At 38.3% G+C, this 20,732-nt stretch overlaps 1 protein-coding gene across 3 annotated transcripts in view; it reads left to right on the forward strand.

The window, feature by feature from the left end:
- LOC149790598 (vesicle-fusing ATPase-like) overlaps positions 1 to 20,732 on the forward strand; it is a 97,785-nt gene that overhangs the window by 71,393 nt on the left and 5,660 nt on the right. For 2 of the 3 annotated variants that reach the window (XM_089972697.1, XM_089972699.1), the window contains 3 exons: positions 577 to 773; positions 3,105 to 3,156; positions 6,473 to 9,235. In XM_089972697.1, coding sequence (XP_089828823.1) covers positions 577 to 773; positions 3,105 to 3,156; positions 6,473 to 6,541 — 318 coding nt within the window. In that variant the 3' untranslated portion in view covers positions 6,542 to 9,235. Of the gene's footprint in view, positions 1 to 576; positions 774 to 3,104; positions 3,157 to 6,472; positions 9,236 to 20,732 lie in introns of those variants that run through there. The other variant, XM_089972698.1, reaches the window with a different exon arrangement.

The following is a 20,732-nucleotide window of genomic DNA, read 5'->3' on the forward strand; positions in this document are numbered from 1 at the left end:
CCTGGTAGAATGACTAGTGTCTTGGTGCCAGGTAGCATGATCTGTGTCTTGGTACCTGGTAGCCTGACTAGTGTCTTGGTGCCTGGTAGCATGATCTGTGTCTTGGTGCCTGGTAGCATGACTAGTGTCTTGGTGCCTGGTAGCCTGACTAGTGTCTTGGTGCCTGGTAGCCTGACTAGTGCCTTGGTGCCTGGTAGCATGACTAGTGTCTTGGTGCCTGGTAGCCTGACTAGTGTCTTGGTGCCTGGTAGCCTGACTAGTGTCTTGGTGCCTGGTAGCCTGACTGGTGTCTTGGTGCCTGGTTGCATGACCATTGTCTTGGTGCCTGGTAGCCTGACTAGTGTCTTGGTGCCTGGTTGCATGACCATTGTCTTGGTGCCTGGTAGAATGACTAGTGTCTTGGTGCCTGGTAGCATGATCTGTGTCTTGGTGCCTGGTAGCCTGACCCATGTTTTGTTGCCTGGTGAATAAGATTGCTGTAGGCCATCATTCATTGTGATTCAGTCTTTTTATTTCCAGTGCAAAGAATGAAGGCTTTTTCCCAAAGGCATTATATGTAAAATCATTTCTTTCCAGGGTCACAAACTGTTGTTGATTGGCACAACTAGCAGGAAAGATGTCCTACAAGAGATGGAGATATTAAATGTTTTCCACACTTTAGTCCATGTGTCCAGTATTACAACCAGTGAACATCTTATTAATGTTGTTGAAAACATTGATGCATTCACCAGTGATGAAGTGGAACAGCTTAAAAAGAAAACTAATGGAAAGAGGTATCAGTTTTGTGTCAAGGCCTCTTTTTTTGTTATGCTCTGCAATGAAATATATGTAAGACAGATATTTCCAAGTGGGATCTTTAAGATGTTCAACACGAAGATTACGTCAATGAAAGAGGGTTGAAATAAAATATGGGTACTGGCATGCTTGGAAAGTTAGCAGGTTATTATTAGCGAATGTTACTATACTGAGTTGTTTGAAATGGTATGACTGTCCCAATCCCTGTGAGTATATGTAAGGGTTAAAACTCGACTATCTCGTAAAGTAATATTTTCACTCATAAACCTTACATTTACTTATCTAGTTAAAAATATTTGATTGTAATAGGACTTGCAGAATACTTAGCTACTATGATGGAGGTTGAGGGAGGGCATGCAGATAGTGGTATACAAAGCTGAAATGCAGCGAATCAGTTTATTCCACCAGAAATTCCGTCATGGATTCTTTTCAATTATTTCTTTGATATTTACATGTACGTAAGTTTATTCCTATCTGTGGCAACATGAATGTATATACATATCCATCTTAAATTCTGTTTTCAAACTTCAGAGGTTATAGTGTGTTGTAACTCCTGTTGATATTCAAGATACACATATGCTGTAACTAGACTTAGTCCTGAAGAGGTAGATTAGGTTAACTGAACTATGTAGAAATCTGGATTATCTCTGTAAAATACATTACCTGATCATTAACAACAGGAAATTTCCCAGCTACCTCCAAATGCAGTCCATCTGAAAGATGAAAGATGTCCTTCAAATACATTCCTCAATCACATTAACTTTAGGGATAGAAGCCTGCTATCTCCCAAATCCAGTCCTACTGAAAATGAAAACGTAACCTTTCTTTTATAGACAAAGGGCAATAACTCTTACTCATTATCTCCCTTTGCCAGCCTGGTGTAGCTAGCTTTTAAGCTTCGCTTCCATACAACATTTAGAATTTTTTACATTTTATGAATGATGTCAAGATGCTCCCCTCATTGGCGACTGTCATTTTACAACAGTCTGAGAACATGCCAAGTGATTCCACTCGAGCAATATTGGAATCATGCATGATACACCTACTACAGAAGCTCTTTTGTCTAGAATGTCATCAAGCTAGCTGGATGAAACTGGGACCATTTTTGACGAAAACCTTGCAGTCCACTGTACATAAGTTCCTATCCTGTGGAATTGCTTTGTAAATTTGATGACTGGACCAGCCTGCAAGTTATATGTCATTTTTCCAATGCTGTCCCAGCTGCTGACCAACCAATCCAGCCATCAGGACAATCACTCTCATAAATCTGTTATCTCAGACGGGCAAATAACATGTCACTCACCAGGTAGGTATCCTGTGCCAAGACCAGCCAGCCATATCCTCGATACAAGTAAATGGTGAACTGGCATCAAATCTGTAGTCCGGTGAGCCAACTTGCCTAAACTAACCAACCATGCCAGACTGGCATTCCCCAACCAGTTCATACACTGTGCTGGAAAGAACTTGGCTTGATTTTAGTTGGATATCCATCAGTTTGAACATTTTTACACATGCTGATGATTCGATGTCACCTTTACTGTATAGAATACTATTGCCCAGGACACAGAGCAGGTAGAGGTGGACAATCCCTTTTGGTAGTGGGGGACCGAACTTGGTTGATCATTTTGATCCAAGCATGGAAGGACAGAATATAGTTCTGAGGTTGCAGTTGAACAGATATACAAAGATTTTTCTGTTACAATGCCCTTATCCAATAGTAATAATGAACATCTGTCCTTCAGTTTTTTTTCCCAAATTGTCAAACATTGCAGAAATTACCAGGCTTATCATGGTTACAATTCATGATCACAGTAATGTCATGGCCTTTATTTTTCACGAGTTGATTGCCTGCAACTTGCTCAACACACTGGCACTAATCACATACCAGTTTGTTCTCTTTCATGTGCATAGAAATTGGATGCACAAGCAAGATCCACTTCATATCTAATGTTATTTTGATCAGGTAATGTATTTGACAGAAAATTTGTTTATATAGTAAATTATGTTTCTCTGAAAATGCTCACCTGATGAGATTACTTCTTGGACTCTATCCTGTTATTGGATTGGTACAAGCTTGAACTGGCAAACATCTGGGATTTGGGTGGCCACCTAGCAGAAAAGAGTGGAGTTAATATATAGCAGTTACTTCCCTTTGTCTATACGATGTATAGACAGAAAGCGTTTTTGTCTTACAGGGAGTGCTGGATTAAGAGGTAGTAGAAAGTGATTTCATGATATTAATATGATCAGGTATAATTTACCAAAACATTTCTAATATATTTGACTTTGCTTTGTTATCTTTTTTTTAGTTTATATATTGGAATTAAGAAGCTGCTTGTGCTAATTGAAATGGTCAGACAGGTAAGCAGTTTTTATACATCTGTTTGTTCTAGTCATGTGATATTCTGTGTTTTTTTCCAAGCAAAATGTGGAGTCCAAGAAGGGTACTCATGTCTTTCTGTGTAACTGTCTAATCACCACTCTTCTACATTATGAATTGAGTTTTTACTAAATTATTTTGAAGGACTTAATGCTTAATGAGGCCAAAGGAGAAATGGAACAGTAAAATTAGAAAACCTTCAGTTTCAGCTTTTGCATTACAATTTGTCTGAGGTCTTGGCCATATTTGACTTAGTTTGCCCTTGCATCATGAACTTTTCTCAGTTTAATAGCTTTGAATAACTACATTGATTTAGTCAAGATGAGCTAGGTCAGGTTATGTTTTTGTCTAACCCAGTTTATTGGGAGGGCTCCATGTGGCAAAATAATCAAAAGTGCTGGCTTTGACAGATCACTGACATATCACTGACATATCACATTTATCTACATTGGTTCGGGTCTAAGCTCTGCCAACATAGGTATGCGAGAAACTTGCCAGTAGCTTCCCATGGGTGGGTGGTTATTTCCAGAGTCTTCCCAATCACTTTCTCCATCAAACATACTGGCTGCTATGTATAGCCCATCATGTGCTGAAAAATAGCATTGAATCCACCAAAAAAAGAAAAACTATTGGAAAGTGGGACTTACTGTTAATTTATGTTGGCCGTGCCAGCATATTCATTGACAGCAGTTAAGAGTTTGATTAAAGTTGTTCAGCAATGCCTAATTTATGGGTTTGACATGCCAGTACTTCTTGTTACATTTTTGTTTCCACTTTGGCTGACTTTTGTTCCATTGTTTGATTTAGAAGTTGTTAGTGGCACCTTATATTAAGATTTCTTCAATTTTACTATATTGGCAGTATTTCTGCTAGTTTTTTGCAGCAGAAATTAATTCAATTTGTCATTAAGTTGGCTTGAAAACTACATTACACTAGTAACTATCAGTTACTTTGCATTGCATCTTGGCAGAATACTAAATACTTTCAATGTTTTCATTTATAATATGTTGTTTTAGAATGGAATCTAAATGCAGTCTTGAAGCTTTTATCATGTTTAGTTACACTGGACATTATTAGAGCCAACATTGATGTGGACAGCCATGCATTAAAGGTATTTATTAGGCTCGTTTTGCTGACATTTTACTGACAAGTGTGCACAGGAGTGTGGAGGACATGGGAGAGCAAATTGCAGAAAATCAAAAATGCTACATGCAACACTGCTGTAAAACAAGAAACTTATTGAAACAATGGTCAGTCTTTTAGAATGAACCTATTTAAATTGGAATTTTCAAATAGTTTAATTCTGAATGTAATTCACTGTAATTTAACTGACTGTATGGTCTTTTCTCTTTGTCAGCTATTGATCATGTTAATTCTATTTTTGCATCAGTTGCTGTCACATGGTATTTACTCATAGGAAATTATTTTCATCAGTTTCTTAAATATATGAAAATGACTATATATTATACACATTTGTTGTACCAACTTCATCTCAAATTAAATTCCTTGCTTTTTAATGCCATCATAACTAATTCATTGATTGCAACATACACAAGTACTGTAGTGTAACACTCCAGTATGTATTATTTCTATAGCCATTCTTCATTAACATGATTTTTATAGAAGATTACTCAAATCTGTCTGATAATCATGGAAATATAGTAGTTTTTCTCTCTGTTTCTAAAAGGCATAGAACATTTCTTTTTGGGATATGGTACCATCATTTTTATGATGATAGATGAAAATCATTTTTATTTTAGCAACGTTACATGGCAGTTCATCATTTTGGTATTGTTTAGTAATGCTTTATGGAGAAATCACATTTTATTCTATACATAATTTAACTATATGACTGCTGTTATTTAGGTGCACATAATCATGTTATATTTTCTATATAACATTGTAAATAACACATTATGACACCACAACTAACAGCATATTGTCTGATCAGCTGTACTTATAATGAATTTAATACTCTTTTGCAGTTTTATTTTCTTACCACTATAGCACAGATGAGATGTAGGGATCACTTTTCTGATAGATTTGCTGCTGCTTTTCCACCAAGCATTTTCTAACTTTGTTTTCATTGTTGTTTGAATCAGTTATAAGTTCTTGGATTTGGTCACTTTCTCTAACACCATTGTATTTGCACTGATCACATTTTTTGAGGATTCATACTATTTACCACGTGCATGAGTAGGTCACGGTAACCAACCTTTCATGCTCCAGTGATTAGATTAAGATTTTACCTTTAATTTAGTTTCTGTGACACTGTTGGATGTACCAGAGCTCAAGATAAGCAGCTTATTTCTGTCTGTTTTATAAATAAATTGACTAAAAAGCATAAAGAAATTTTTACACAAAGTTCATGTTTTGTTACGACACATTCAATCAATATAAACTAAGCTATCATGATACATTCTGGATGTTCAGTGTACTTTTGAATGTTACTACATGATTGTGAGAAAACTCATTCAAGTAGAGCTATATATTGAAACGGACTCAGAAGTAGTTGGTGTCTTTAAACCACTTTACACATTCCAAACATCATGATTAACGATTTGATGATTACAACTCAGCCTTGTGTTAAAAGTTTGTGTTCCGTGGTTTTAGCAAAATACCCCATTGAATATCAAACAATTGCAGTTAATCCCAAAACGGGGAGTAAGGTACTCAGTCTGTTAAATTCTTATTTAGAACCCTATGTACAATCATGAAACTTAATGGTGTATTTATCCATGAAGGTACATCTTACCATAGGCAAAAGTAGGTTTCTGACTTAATTTCATGTTTCATTGATTATGTATTTATCCATCAAGGCAAAGGTAGGTCTCTGACTCAATTTCATGTTCCATTGATTATGTATTTATCCATCAAGGCAAAGGTAGGTCTCTGACTCAGTTTCATGTTCCATTGATTATGTATTTATCCATCAAGGCAAAGGTAGGTCTCTGACTTAATTTCATGTTCCATTGATTATGTATTTATCCATCAAGGCAAAGGTAGGTCTCTGACTTAATTTCATGTTCCATTGATTATGTATTTGGCTCATCAAGTTATCTGACACCACTTTGTTTACAGTTATAAAACTTGATTAGTTTAGTCATCTTAGAGGGCACTTTGAACCTTTTGCAAAAATAAGTTAATGTGACCTACTTTTTATGCTCTTTTGATTATATTAATTTTTTTTGCATTTTGCACCAGTAATGTTTCAGAATTGTGTATACGAAAGTTCAAATATTTTTCATGGTTTCCATATCCACTTTTTAGTTTTGAACATTTTTTTTCTTTCTGCAGATGGAAGAAAAGCAAAGAATCATTAAGTTCCTGTGTTTGTTAGAAGAGGAGGGTGGCCTAGAACCATAAATAAAGAGGAGCAGTGCAATTCATAATTCTGTTATCTAAATTTATTACTTTTAATTTTTTTGATTAATTTCCATTAAATTCTCTGTGCATCTTTCATATGTGTCATGTAAAATATTTACACTTATCTATAGTAAAACCATTTACATTGTTTGGTAGTGTGGGAAAATAAAGTCATATCTGGTTGAGTATGCATGAGAGGTAACAAAGATGTGTATATTTATATAATACCTCAATACTCACACATACACAGTCTGATATAGCTTTATTTCATTAAAAACATTGACACCAAATCATCATATTTAGTGATTGTTTTCTGAGACAGCAACAGGAATTTAATGGGTTGAATTACATTTTTTGCATTGTTTACACTTGATAAGTATAAAGCAGTGGCCATTTTAGTTGGACAAATGTTTTCTGTGCATTCTAGATCACTCATACATAACTGAAAGGTCTCTGCTTTGCTTTTGTAAGTGTGAGATTGGTGGCCATGCATTGATGCAAAATTTAGGTCACCAGGCCATAAGATTAAGTGAGTTTATGGTTTGGCTCCTGTATGTTGCTCATTGTGCATTCTTGTATCTGTCAACATTCATTGTTTTCTACATTTCAAAACATGCTTGATCAATTTAAATCAATTTTGCCATAGAGCTTTCTGGCATGAAGGTCTTTTACACTTGTACAGATGATTTTGATCCACTACAAAAAACGGCTACCATTTTACTAAAAGTAAACCCTTAAATAGCTTGTTTTCAAAAGCTCAACAGAACTTTACTAAATTTGACAGAAAGCTTGCTATCGTAATGGCTTTTCAATTTTATACAGATGCTGCTGCTCCATTATCAACAATGACCACTATTACTAAAAATAGAAAAAAATAATGACTTCTTCTCAAAAGTCCCTTAACAGATTTTGACCAAATTTAGCAGAAATTGTTTTGGCATAAAGGCCTTTAAATTTTATCAAATTATGCCCATTCAACATCAATCTGGCAATCATTACTAAAAGTTGAAAAGCCTTTACTCAACTTTGTTTCAATAACGAATCAGCAGGGTTGGACCAATTTTGAAAGGGTCAACCTGTTTGTATGCATATATAGATGACCTGATTAGATATTTCAGCTATTATTGAACTTCGTGAACATTTAAAGTTTAACCTTTTAACATGTTTATTATGTATTCTTTCTTGGAATATTGAGTGTTTTACAAATGCAAAGGATTTAGTTATCAACCAGATATGTTTTGTCAGCAGAGCTCAAATATTAGAGCTTTAGGGAAATTCAGGTTTTGCTAAACTGTTTTTATTATAGTAAAAAGTGATATTGAAGACAAAGCAAGGTATTGAAAGCATAACAGGTACAGAATATTTCTTTTTCAAATGGGATCTTTGTTGTAACCAGTCCTGCCAGTCCTTAAGATTTTGCCACAAGTCTTATGAAAATGACCCTTAAAATATGGACTTACAGAATAAAAAGGAAAAAGTCAGGAAACATTATTGTCGCAGTAAAATCCAGATAATTGTCTTGTCCATGTTTGTTTTGGATCTGGGTGTCTTATTAGCTTTAGTATAATTAATCAGGGAACCAGACTAACTTTACAGTAGTACCTCAGATGCTTTGAATTGCACCTATTTTTTCATGCAAAGCAACTTGATCATCAAACTGTTGATTATAACTTTGTTACTGATACATATTCAAGACAAAAATTTTAATAATCAGTTCAGAAGAGTGAAAAGGAATATTTAGATTGTTAAGAATAAAAGCAGGAAGGTACACAGTTACATTTATTGGACATCATGTGTCAGTTTTATTATGTCACATGGCTGGAGATACGATTGCTGGTGTCATGTGCAATGGAAAAAAAATTCCAAGTATTGTGTCAAATTGAGACATAGCATCAAGCCATTGAGCTGCATAGGGGTAAATAAAGTCTGTGTGTACTTTGCAAACTTTCAGATGAACATAATGTTTACCATTGATGCATCAGTTTGGAATACTGAACTTTTTAAATATATGTTTTCCAGCTTAACAATATCTGTACATGATATTTTCTTATGCCTTACTGAAAACTGGTCAAACTTATGGAAAGAAATCAACTGCCTTACTGAGACGATCTTATTAGGGTTGGCAGGTCTATGAAACTATAAAATTACTAAAGTTTGATGATACTGATATTCAGTACTATATCTTCAAATCTGAAATAAAATCCCTTACTTTCAAGAACATTCATCCACACCTTATTTATTGCAGAAGAAAATGAAACAAGCATATGGTTAGCCTTATATGAAGGTCTGATTTGTACTGTAACATTATGATTGAATGTACTTATAACTTTATAACTTAGATATGTCTGATTGAAGCAACATTTTCCTTATATAGTGTAATCTAAAGAGATCACATTGAATAAAAAAATTTCAATTTTACTTGAATATTTGATATTTTTACTTTTAGAAAGAAACATATTGAAAATGCTATTCTGCCTTCTCTATATTTTGCCATTTTGTGGTAAGGGCAAGAAACATGACATAGTCATTTAGTATGATTTATGTATGATTCATCCAACTAAAATCTAGATAGATTACTTGTGTTTGGTGGAAGCATGTTAAGGCAGGCTTATCTACTCTCTAGGTTAAGGTTGATGTTATTTGTTTTTTTAAATACTTTTTAACCAAATAAATGTCAGGCTTGACAAAAAGAAAGGCTTGTTATTTTTGTATGTAGAGTCATGGATTGGGGAAGGGGTCTGTTGTTCAACAGACAGAACTCTATTGTTTGGTACATTAAATCATAGATTGGAGAAGGGGTCTGTTATTCCATAAAGAGAACTTTACTGTTTGGTACATTAAGTCATGGATTGGAGAAGGGGTCCATTGTTCCACAAATGGAACTTTATTGTTTGGTACATTATGTCATGGATTGGAGAAGGGGTCTATTGTTCTACAGGCAGAACTTGAATGTTTGGTACATTAAGTCATGGATTGGTGAAGGGGTCTATTGTTCTACAAAAAAAACATACTGTCTGGTGCAATAAGTCATGGATTATTGTTCTACAGACATAACTGAAATGTTTGGTACATTAAGTCATGGATTGGTGAAGGGGTCTGTTGTTCCACAAACAGAACTTTATTGTGTGGAACATTCATCCATGAATTGGAGAAGGGGTCTGTTATTCCACAAACAGAAATTCGTTGTTTGGTACATTAAGGCGTTGGGATGGCCCCGAGTGGTCTAAAGCGCTCATCATTTCGGATCACTGCCATCTCACCTCTGTCTGCGTGGGTTCGAGTCCAAGGCTCGGCTAGCGTGGGTACGTGGGAAAGCCTGACAGTAGCTTTTCGTGGGTCGTTGGTTCTTCCCTGGGTTTTCCAGGGTTCTTCCTCCACCAGTTATACTGTCCGCCATGTATAGCCTATCTTGTGCTGAAAAATGGCGTTAAACCCTAGAACAACAACAACATTAAGGCGTGGATTGGAGAAGGGGTCTATTGTTCTACAGACAACTTTATTGTTTGATACGTTAAGTCATGGCTTGAGAATTGGCCTTCTGTTCCACAAACAGAACTTTATTGTTTGGTACATTAAGTCATGGATTGGATAAGAAGTCTATTGTTCTACAGAGAGAACATTGTTTTTTGGTATGTAAGGTCATGGATTTGGAAAGGGTCTATTGTTCCACAGACAGAACAATGTTTGTTGCGTATTTAAGCCCATGACAGATTTAGTGTTAACTTTCTGATGAACCATGCATCAAAGAGACAGTGATGCGAGCAAATATGTTATGACCTCTCCAGCAAAATGTAGGAGATTTGCTTTAAAGACTGGAGATTAGTAAAAAAACGCTTGAAATTTTGCAAAATTTTACGAAATGTTTACTTTTCTATGCCGAAAATTTGCTCACAACAGAAAGGACAAAGAACAAGTGTAATTAATGTTTAGCATACATGTTTACTAGTTACAATAAAGTAGTTTTTGATAAAGTCTCATAATTGTTTTGGAAGTAGTTTCTTCTCTCTAATGTAATATTTAAAATGTATTTAATGAGAACTTCTGTTCACAAATTAACAGCATTGCTTATCATTAGAGTTGTGAGTCTCCAGAAATGACAGCACATAATAATAATAATAATAATAATAATAATAATAAGCCAATTAAGGAAAAGTTTTATTTATCCCTACCTACCATGCAGAGGTCACTAAAAGTTTTTAGTGATACTGTAATCTTTGTGACAGAGCTATACAGTAACTAGGCACACATGGAAAAAAAGCAAGTTAGTTTCAAATTGCATTAGAGTAAATTGCATATCACTGGAAGAACTTTATCAGTGACCTTGACCTTGAAGATAAAAACTTGACTGTGATAAATGAGATGCTATAAGGTAATGAAACACAAGTTAACCATGTTAACTTCTAATAGCTTTTAAAATACACTGCTAAAGCAGAAACAAATGTAGCCATAGCATATACATAAGACCTCGACCTTGAAGATGGGCCCCAAATTTTTCAATGGAACACATCTTCTAGTGACACTAGTTAAGTATACAGAATTTCAACCATTTATATTAAACAGTTCCTAATTTATACAGGTGAAGGAAAAATGTTCCTGAAGCCGTAGAGATAGCAATATACATTCTAGTCTTATTCTCATCCATATATATGGAGTATTCACCAATAATTGGCTAATGAATAAATACATTTGGTACTTAAAAACTCAATTACCAACTCTACTCCAGACAAAACAATTTTTATGTATGCACAGTTGCCCATTATTTAATGATCATGAGTCCATATTAATCATTTGTATGGTGAGCCTTGAGAAACCAGTTTTGTTGGTAGATGTCCTATCTACAAGGTTTTACAAGACCAGTCTTACTGTAAATGTTAAAAGAACAACTTGGATATCTCTATTAGAAAATGTTTCTTTAGTGGATCAAGGGTTATCTTACCGTACAGGGTGCCTAGACCAGGATGATGTGGCATGTCCTTTGGCATGTTACTTCACTCCATTTGCCGTGACGAGATATTTCTCCTTCAAATATGTTCCCCAATCACATTAACATAGGATATAAGCCTAGTAGCCCCCGAATCAAGCCCTACTAAACTGACGAAAAATCGTCTTTTCCTTTATATATTATTTTGTTGTCATGCATATTCCTTGGTCATTATCCAATTTTAATTGTTAAAAGAATAGAAAACTCACTATGTGTTCATATCACTTTCTTCAGCACTGTGTATTTTGATTTTGGCCTTTTTGTTTGTTACCTTATTGATGTCAAATAGGTCTCTTTTGTCTGAATCAGAACTTTGAAAGTCTAACTCGGTAGGGGTTGTTTTCTTTTGGTGCTCTGGGGCTTCTAAGCCTGTAGGGGGTGCTGGGGCCGGGTTGTTTGCTTGGGTCGGAATTTGCTGCTAAGAGGTTTCAGTTGTAGTTGTTGTTTCTGTTATTTGTAGTGATGGCTGGGAGGCATAGGTCCACTGTGATTTGCGGGTTTTGCTTTGACATATGTTAGCCTTTTCTGAGAGCAGTCTTTGTATAGATGTCTACACTTCAAACATAAGGGGGATTGACCCTTCATGATAATTATTAGTGCAGTAGGTGAAAAAGAGATGATATGTGGAATGTTTCTGATATCTAGTTTGGTGGTTTCGAGTTTTACCAGCCTTGTACCATTCTCTATCCAGTTGTCCTTTGTCAGAAGGGCTTTTTCATGGACAATGTGTAGGACATGTCTGTAGTTTTAAACATGTCTAGAATGTTGTCATCATACATGTGTAACAGCAGCCAGTATACATGGATATCCATGATCTAATGGGAGAAATAACTGATGCCACCACTTTTACATTTCTATGCCCTGTCTTTGGTGTCCAAGACCGCATTCTATAGGTAGCTTTCCCCCTCCCTGTACATCCCCTTGTTGTCTGCCAGCAGCTTCAAGTGTCATTCCTCTTCAGGTGTCTATCTAATTGGACTGTGTGGCAAAATATTTCATGATTGATGGAGCAAAGAACATCAACTTAAATTTGGTGACACATGATAACTTAAGAAGAACGTAAAACTTAGATTTAGTCACTCCCTTTTGTTGTTAAGAACACAAATGTTCTCAATTATAACAGAAGACACAGTACTCCCCGGTCCAGCCTTTTATTTATATGCATCATTTTCACTGATGAAAAGGTTGTCATCTCGGGTTCTCGTGAGACGCATCATCATATATGGTTCCCATAAAATAAAATTGATGGTACTTCATGAAGTTTAAAATGTAGTCATTTGACCTTTTGCAATCAAGATGAAGTGATTGCACCATTTCGTGAAGAAAGAAGAAGAAAGAAAGCGACAGAAACGTGACCTAACGCATCGCATAGTAGCTGAAGTCTTGGCTCAAATTCACGTCAGCGATTTTGAAGATGACACGAGTGAGCCAGAATCCAGACCCAATGAGTCTACGCCAAACCAAAGTCCACTGTCGGTATCCTTCGAAAATTATTTCCGCATGAAGTTTAAAGATTTCAAGTCCGACCTACCGCCTGAGAAAACGGGTTGATCACTGATGTGTGGAATTCTTTGTTAACCACACTGAAACAACAATGTCAAGCCAAAGAAGACGACTGCTTGAGACTTTCCATTTATCACGACAGTCTGAGGTCACCTGTTTGGATCGAGTTTAGCAGCCCTGCAGAATTGACATCTAAAGTCATCGACAAGATTCAACACGTGCAGCAATCCAACGACAAGTTTCACATCACCGATGGAAAAGCGACACTGCACATGACTCGCGTTTCTCTTCCCAAAGGGGTGGGACAACACAGAAAGGTGTTATTGTTGGATGACCTTAGTAGAATCAAGTGCTGCATCGTCCGAATTGAAAACCCTCAAGATAAGTTGTGTTTAGCCTGAGCCATCTTGGTGGGACGAACGTATGCCGACAAGAACGACACGGCAGAATGGTAAAGAGCCTGGCAAACTATTCAAACATCGAACCGAGCCAAACAACGAAGAGAAGCAGAACTCCTGTTACAGCAAGCAGGCCTATCCAAAGACACACCCTGTGGCATTCGTGAAATGCAAAAATTGCAAGACGTCTTGGCTCCACGTTACACCTAGAAAGTGCACCCTCAAGAAGTGCGCGGACCTCTGTTGTTTCGAGGCAAAAATTTCAAAATTTCACGTCTATCATCACGATGAACATTTTGATATTACCAGTATCTCCGTATTCCTGGGATACATTTATTATTGAGAAATGTGACTATGGCTTGAACAATCGAGAGCAACACAAGCATTGTGGATCGAAATGTGAGGGATGTTTGGCCTCTAAACCCTGTCTTGGCGAAGGACAAAAACGAGTGCATTGCCCAGCTTATCAGCGACCTTTTGTCAGCCCAACCTGTTACTAACAACATCTGAAGACGCAATGTTGACAGCGGAGAAGTGCTAGTAAACTACCGACTTGTGGACAAGGCATACGTACCAACAGTACCAAGGCGCACGTATATTTAGGAAAGAAACGATGTTGCATTTGTCACCAAACCGTGGACTTGGAACACGAATGCTTCATTCAAAAATACCAACCTCAACAGGAAAAGGAAGAAGTTGACCAGAAGAAGAAAGGGAATTTCATCTTTTTCGATTTCGAATGCACGCAAGAGACTGTCATTCACATTCCTAATATCTGTGTGGCTTATCGAGCATGCGGGAAGTGCATCCAAGAGCCTATCTTTAGTCATTGCCTTCACTGAAACAAGATTCCTGGAGGACGTGTACAAATCTTTCGAAGACCAAACACGGTGACAAATTTTGCCCAATGGATCTTAGACCCTATCGACGAAACGTGGAGTCAAGAGGACATCGAAAGTTACGGAGATTGCCATCGCTATGTCACGGTGATGGATCACAATTTCATTTCTCGGGATACGATGGACAGTTTCTTCTGAAACACTATACATATAAAGCACCGAATGCCATAAGTCATCTTTCCATGCAAGTGGGACAAGTGCATTTTAAAGATTCGATGAGTTACTTAGCCATGCCTTTGAGTCCAATGCCTAAAACATTTGGAATGCCAGAAATGGCCAAAGGTTATTTTCCACACTTTTTTAAGACCGAAGCCAATCAACACACCGTTCTACCCCATTTGCTTGATGCTCACTACTATGACCCCGAAAACACGCGCACCGAACAACGAGAAGCTATCTATGCTTATTACCAAACTCACACTTTGGACCCCTTCGACTTTCAGGAAGAAATCTTAAAGTAATGTCGTTCGACGTGGACATTTTACTGCGATCCTGCGGAAAATTTCGAGAATTGTTCATGGAGCATGGAGGGATCGATCCTTTGAAAAATGCCTGCACCATTGCCAAAGCGTGTTTCTTAGCGTATCGCAAACGATTCATGCCCGAGAAGACCCTGTCTGTCATTCGTTCTCAAACGCCAAACTTTTTCAAACGCCAAATACTCGGTCAAAGCTCTACGCTGGCAACATTACTTATGTGACAAGGAAGACAAATGGATCCAACACGCCCGCAACGGAGGAGGTGAAAAGACCATCGGAACGTATTCGGTGGATGGCTGGGACGTAGAAAACCCTAACATCGTGTACGAGTTTAACGGTTGCTTATTTTACGGATGTCCGATCTGCTACCCTCAACGGTACACCCAAAATCAGTTTTACAACGTACCATAGAAGACTTGTACGAGGGCACTTGTCAGCGACGGTTAAAGTTAGAACAGCAAGGATACCAAGTCGTGGAAATGTGGGAACACGAGTACGATCACCGTTTGAAAACCGATCCCGAATTTAAACGTATTGTGGAAAGTTACAAGTTACTGGACCCTCTGAGCCAGCGGGACAGTTTGTTTGGAGGACGGACGAATGTCACCTGTTTGCTGTACCACGCCGACGAGGAGAAAGGAGAAGAAATCAAATACTTGGACTTGTGTCCACTGTATCCTTACGTGTCCAAATATTGTCACTTTCCAGCAGGGCACCCACATTTGCTGGCGGAACACATCGACGTGGACAACATTCGACAATGCGAAGAATTGATTAAATGTCAAGTCGTGCCTCCCACGGACTTGTACCATCCCGTTTTACCTCACCATTGCCAAGAAAAACTGATGTTTCCCTTATGCCGAAACAGGCAACAAAGGCCAAACTTGTCATCACACCCAGGAATAACGCGCCTTGACAGAAGCGTGGGTTAACGTAGAATTGTTTAAAGCTCTGGACCTGGGATACCAACTGTTAGAATTGTACAGCATTTATCACTTTCCCAAGACAAAATAGTACCACAAGGGTGTCGAGACTCAAAAAGGCATTTTTGAAGACTACGTGGATGCCTTATTGAAATTGAAACAAAAAGCCAGTGACTATCCTTCCTGGTGCCAGATTCCCGAAGATCAAGATAAATTCAAAGAGAAATACTTTGAGCAGGAGTGCATCAATTTAGATCACATCGAGAAAAACGAAGGAAGGCGATCGTTTGCCAAAGTGATGTTAAAGATTGTTTGTGGGGCAAAATGGCACAACGACCGTGTTTATCCATCATCCAAGAAGCCAGACTCTACGTGCGATTCGTAGAAGTGTTACCTAAAGTGGGAAACGACATCATTCACACTTTGAGCAGAACGACCGCCAAGTATCCGATACGACGCGTGGAAGTGAAAACCACCATTGCCGCTGGACTCTGATCCAAGATCAAAGATCATCTGTTCCAAGGACAGTAATCCAAACGTTTAATCATTGGTATCGTCAGCAGCGAAGCCCTCAACGGAGCCGTCACTGCCAATTCTTTCGAGTTTAAACACTACAGAGTGTCCAAGGTCGAAGTCAGTCGCGATGGCAAGACCATGTGTACCAGACCTTCGAACCTAAAGTTTACCCAGAAGAATTACTTGAAATCGTAATTGTCCCTGTACGAAACCACGGCACAGTTAGGGAACTACACCAGCCACGACATTTCGTACGACGACTGTGCATTAGGCTACGCATTGTGGTCCTTTGATTTCACTCCAGACCAAGGCAGCGACGATGCACATTTCCACCCTATAAAATCTGGCCAACAGCTTGTGAAACTTCAGTTTGCAGAAGCTCTACCCAACATGGTGAACGTCATCTTGTATGCAGAATTCGACAATACCCTAGAAGTCAACAGAATGAGAGAAGTCATTCTAGACTATTGGAAGCTATGGAAGACGCTTGTCCCTCTTTGAAGGGTGGAGACTCTTTGGAAATGGAATGGAAGGATATCTCGGAAGCAGAACCAAAAGACAAAGACGAAGAGGTGATGGTAATATCCAGATGGCCAGAACAAGAACAGCATTTTCTCTCCTGTTTTGCCAAATACCTGGCAGAAATAATTACAGGGTTGACCAAGAAACATTGCTGTGGATGTCAAAACGATCATCCCAGTTAAATTCAACTCGATCAATGTCTGATGATGAGCCAAGAAGAAAAAATGGACGAATATCTGGATGACACTCGGGGTCTCATCTTGGAAGAAGCAGTGTTGCATCAGTGGTATACAGACTTGCGTGATCATTCCTCCCGTCCAATGACTCCACTGGAGATCCGTCGCATTGAATCTCTTTTGGCAAAGAGTACGGAGACGAAGCGAAGAGACGTTTACTTGACAGAGATTTTCAAGCAAAAAGTCTGGATTGAATTAATGACTTATCATTACCTGTGAAACAAGTAAAAACAAAACAAAATGGATATCTGGGAACTTTATTACTTTTTGAAAAACAGTTTGTACACCACTTCTTGGAATCCTGTCGTGTGCGCTAAAGATGATCATCCTCATCGCAAACTTAAAGACCATCAAGCTTATGCCATCACTACGGACGACAGTCATCTCCTAGGAATCCACTGGGTAGCCGTCTACTTTCCCCACGATACGTGTGTGGAGTATTTTGATTCATATGGATTACCGCCTTTGGAAGACGACATCATCGACTTTATGAGAAGAAATGCCTAGACGACACGATTCAATAATGTGAAATTACAAGGCACAGATTCCATGGTGTGTGGACAATATTGTGTGTATGTTCTTCATCAACGTCGTCTTGGATATCCCTTAGAGCATTTAGTGACTTACTTTGATTGTGACTCTTCTAGAAACGATCATAAAGTAGATAGATGGTCTAGTGACCATTATGGATATCTCTTGTCTTTAGCTAGGAAACGTAGTGTACATCAATTGCCAAATGACCTTCATCAGTGGAAGTCTAACTTGACTTCACAGCGTTTTCAACCTTATCAATTTTTTTTATTTGAAACAAAATGTGTTGATGTTATTTATTTGTTGATGGTTAGTTGGTTGAATAAAAATGTTATAAAAAGCATTGTTTGTGGTTTGTTTTAAATATTTTTATCACTATATATGCTCGTTCACTTCTCTCTTTCCATCTACATGAGATGAGCTATAGCGTTCCTACCAAAACTCGCAGGGATGTTTTCTATAGCGTCCACGCTTGAGATATATAAAGCGACGCGTTCTCCAGTCTGGCAATCAAATGATGCGTCAGCCTGTGAAGATGACTTCCAAATTAGCTAAACTGAATGAATCCCCCGTTCATTTTCATCGTATCAGGCAAATCATGATGCCAAAGCCTGAAGAAATTGAAAATGTCAGGATGCTGAAAGTGGCACAAAAGACCTGATAGAAGAGGTCTTTAAAGAAGAAATAAAAAAGGAGGAAGAAGAATGGACCGAGAAGTACAGTCTTTAGAAGCAGCAAAGAGAACATCAGCAGCAGTAACAACAACAACAACAACATCAGCAGGAGCCAGAAAGAGGCTTTGTGGACACTAAGGAGTTCTCCTGCCGAGGAAGCAGGCCCTATCCTATGGGAATGCTTGCATCCAGACGGGGACGCAATCTAAGACGATAAGAGATTGTCACAACCCCAAACAAAACAGCCCTCATCAGGGCTACCCTAAAAGTCTAGAAAAGAGATAGTAGTCAAATTGTCAAAAATCTGTGTATTTGTTTTTGTCTGTAAGTAAAAAATAGAAGTGTGATATAAACACTTCGTTTCCCTGGCTTCTAGGATAGCGTGTGTGTTTGTTTTAGGGTTGTATGTATGGATGCTAATAAAGTGTGTTTGTGGGAAAAAAATGAAAGTGAGTGTTTCTTTTAGGTCCGCACGTTCCACATTTTGATTGTGGTATGGGTATTGTTAGTTTGTTTGTAAGGGGGTGTTTTTCCTTCACGTCCGTGCTTCAGGGATCTAAATCGGAGCGTTCGTCAGTCAGGCTACCCATCGTTGACTAGTTAAGATAGAAGAAAATGAGTAGAATTTCCAAACTGATATAGCTCCAGATGCACCTGGAATATGCCCGGCGCCTATTGGATGAGCTGACTATGGAGGTAATCCAGGAAGAAGTCAACACTGAAGAAGAGGAGAAGAAGAGAGAAGAGGAGAGGAAAACAATTTTGCCTCACCTCGTCGTGAGGCAAACGGGTGAAGTCAAACTCATGGTGAGGACACCGCCCCAGCGACAAGTACCACTAATACTACCACTACCAACACCCGCTGTCCCTCAAATCGAAAATTGGGACGGCTCGTTGGAGAGGCAGCGATGAGAGTGGGAGCTGCACCATCCCCAGCAATTAAGGAGGCCACAGCAGAATTCGCAGGCAGGAGGAATAGTAAGGGAGAGAGACTTTAAAATTTCGCAAACTGAAGATTGGGGATCTGAAACCAATCAAACTGCCTCCTCACTCCCAAGAGCAACAATCAATTGGGAGCAGGATTGGAGTAGGATATGTGTGTGTGGGGTTAGACCTGGGAGATGTCATCATTGAAAGGTGCATTTGGAATTTAAATAACAGCCCTTCTCAGGGCTAACCAGATCTCTAGAAATGAGAGACTGATTAAGTTGCCAATCATATGTTTGTGTTTGCTGGTTGTGTGTGTATGAGTGTATTTGTCTTTCCCTTAACAAAAGAGTCATGTCCCTACACTCTTGAGTGTTTGTTTTGTGTGAAAGTGGAGTAGTGTAACCATAAACAATGACTCATTTACTGATGTGATAGAATGTGTGTGTGTGCGTGCGCGTACGTGTGTGTGTCTTTTCTCCCCTAAAACCCCATGTCCCTACTCTCGTGAGTATTTGTTTTGTGTGAAAGTGGTGTATTGTGGCTAAATACACTAGCTGACTTGACTGGTGTGATTGTAGGTAATGATGTGTTTTTGTAAATAAAAGCTTACCTTCTCCACTATCTGTTAGTATGAAGCATTTTGGATTTTGTTGGTATTAATGTATTGGTGTGTATAAAAAAAATATTTTCGATTAGCACTCTAATCTCTGTGGATTGTTCGGTATGTGATATGGGTAGTTAGCTTGAGGGGATGTTTTCCTTCACGTCCGTGTTCGAGGTATATAAAGCATTGAGTTCGTCAATCGCGCAATTCAGCTTCGAATTTTCAAAACGATGGCAAACGAACGACATTGATAGCATGCAGAAGCTACAAGAGGTGGTGGATACCATAGGGATGGTGGAAGAGATGCTTATCAGAATGGAGTATGGGTCTTATAGTCCGCACAGGCTCAACATGGAAATAAGTAATGTAAAGAGACGGAAGGAAATATTAGGAGACCTAATAAAACAGGAGAAAGAAGAAAATGAGGATCTGGAGGAATAAAAACAGAAAAGAAGATACAATGAGAAAATAATGAAAGTGGGTCAGGAAAAGAAGAAGAGGAAGAAGACAAAAAATGTAGTGAAGAATATAAGGAACTGGTGGAAAAGAAGACAGTAGAAGAAGAAGAAAGCCCAAAGGCCCTTTTCAGGGCCACTCACTGTATCAAAAAGATATCTATTTTCTCTTGCCTAAAATTCTTTTTAGCCTGTTGTATAGTTGTTAGTTTGATAGATTTATGTCGATAAATCTACGTATGTCTATGTCTCTGTCTATGTCTCTAACCACGTCTCTATTTATATGCCTATATTTGTCTCTAGAGTAGCGCGTATTCAGGTCAGCCTCTTGCCACACTGTTCCGCCCGATTGAGGTCAGCCCCTTGCAACACTGTTACCATTGTTTCCCCAGTATCCAGTATCGTGACGTCACCCCTCTCCAATTCCTATTGTCCGTAGACAGGTAAAATACATTGTCTCTATACATTCCCATGTTAAATTTCCCTTGTCCGTATATCGCCCTACTCCTATTCTTGTCCGTAATGGGCCGCGGCACTTTT

Source organism: Sinohyriopsis cumingii, chromosome 10 (genome assembly GCF_028554795.1).
Source record: "Sinohyriopsis cumingii isolate HCF-2022 chromosome 10, ASM2855479v2, whole genome shotgun sequence".
In the NCBI taxonomy this organism is placed as follows: Eukaryota; Metazoa; Mollusca; class Bivalvia; order Unionida; family Unionidae; genus Sinohyriopsis; species Sinohyriopsis cumingii.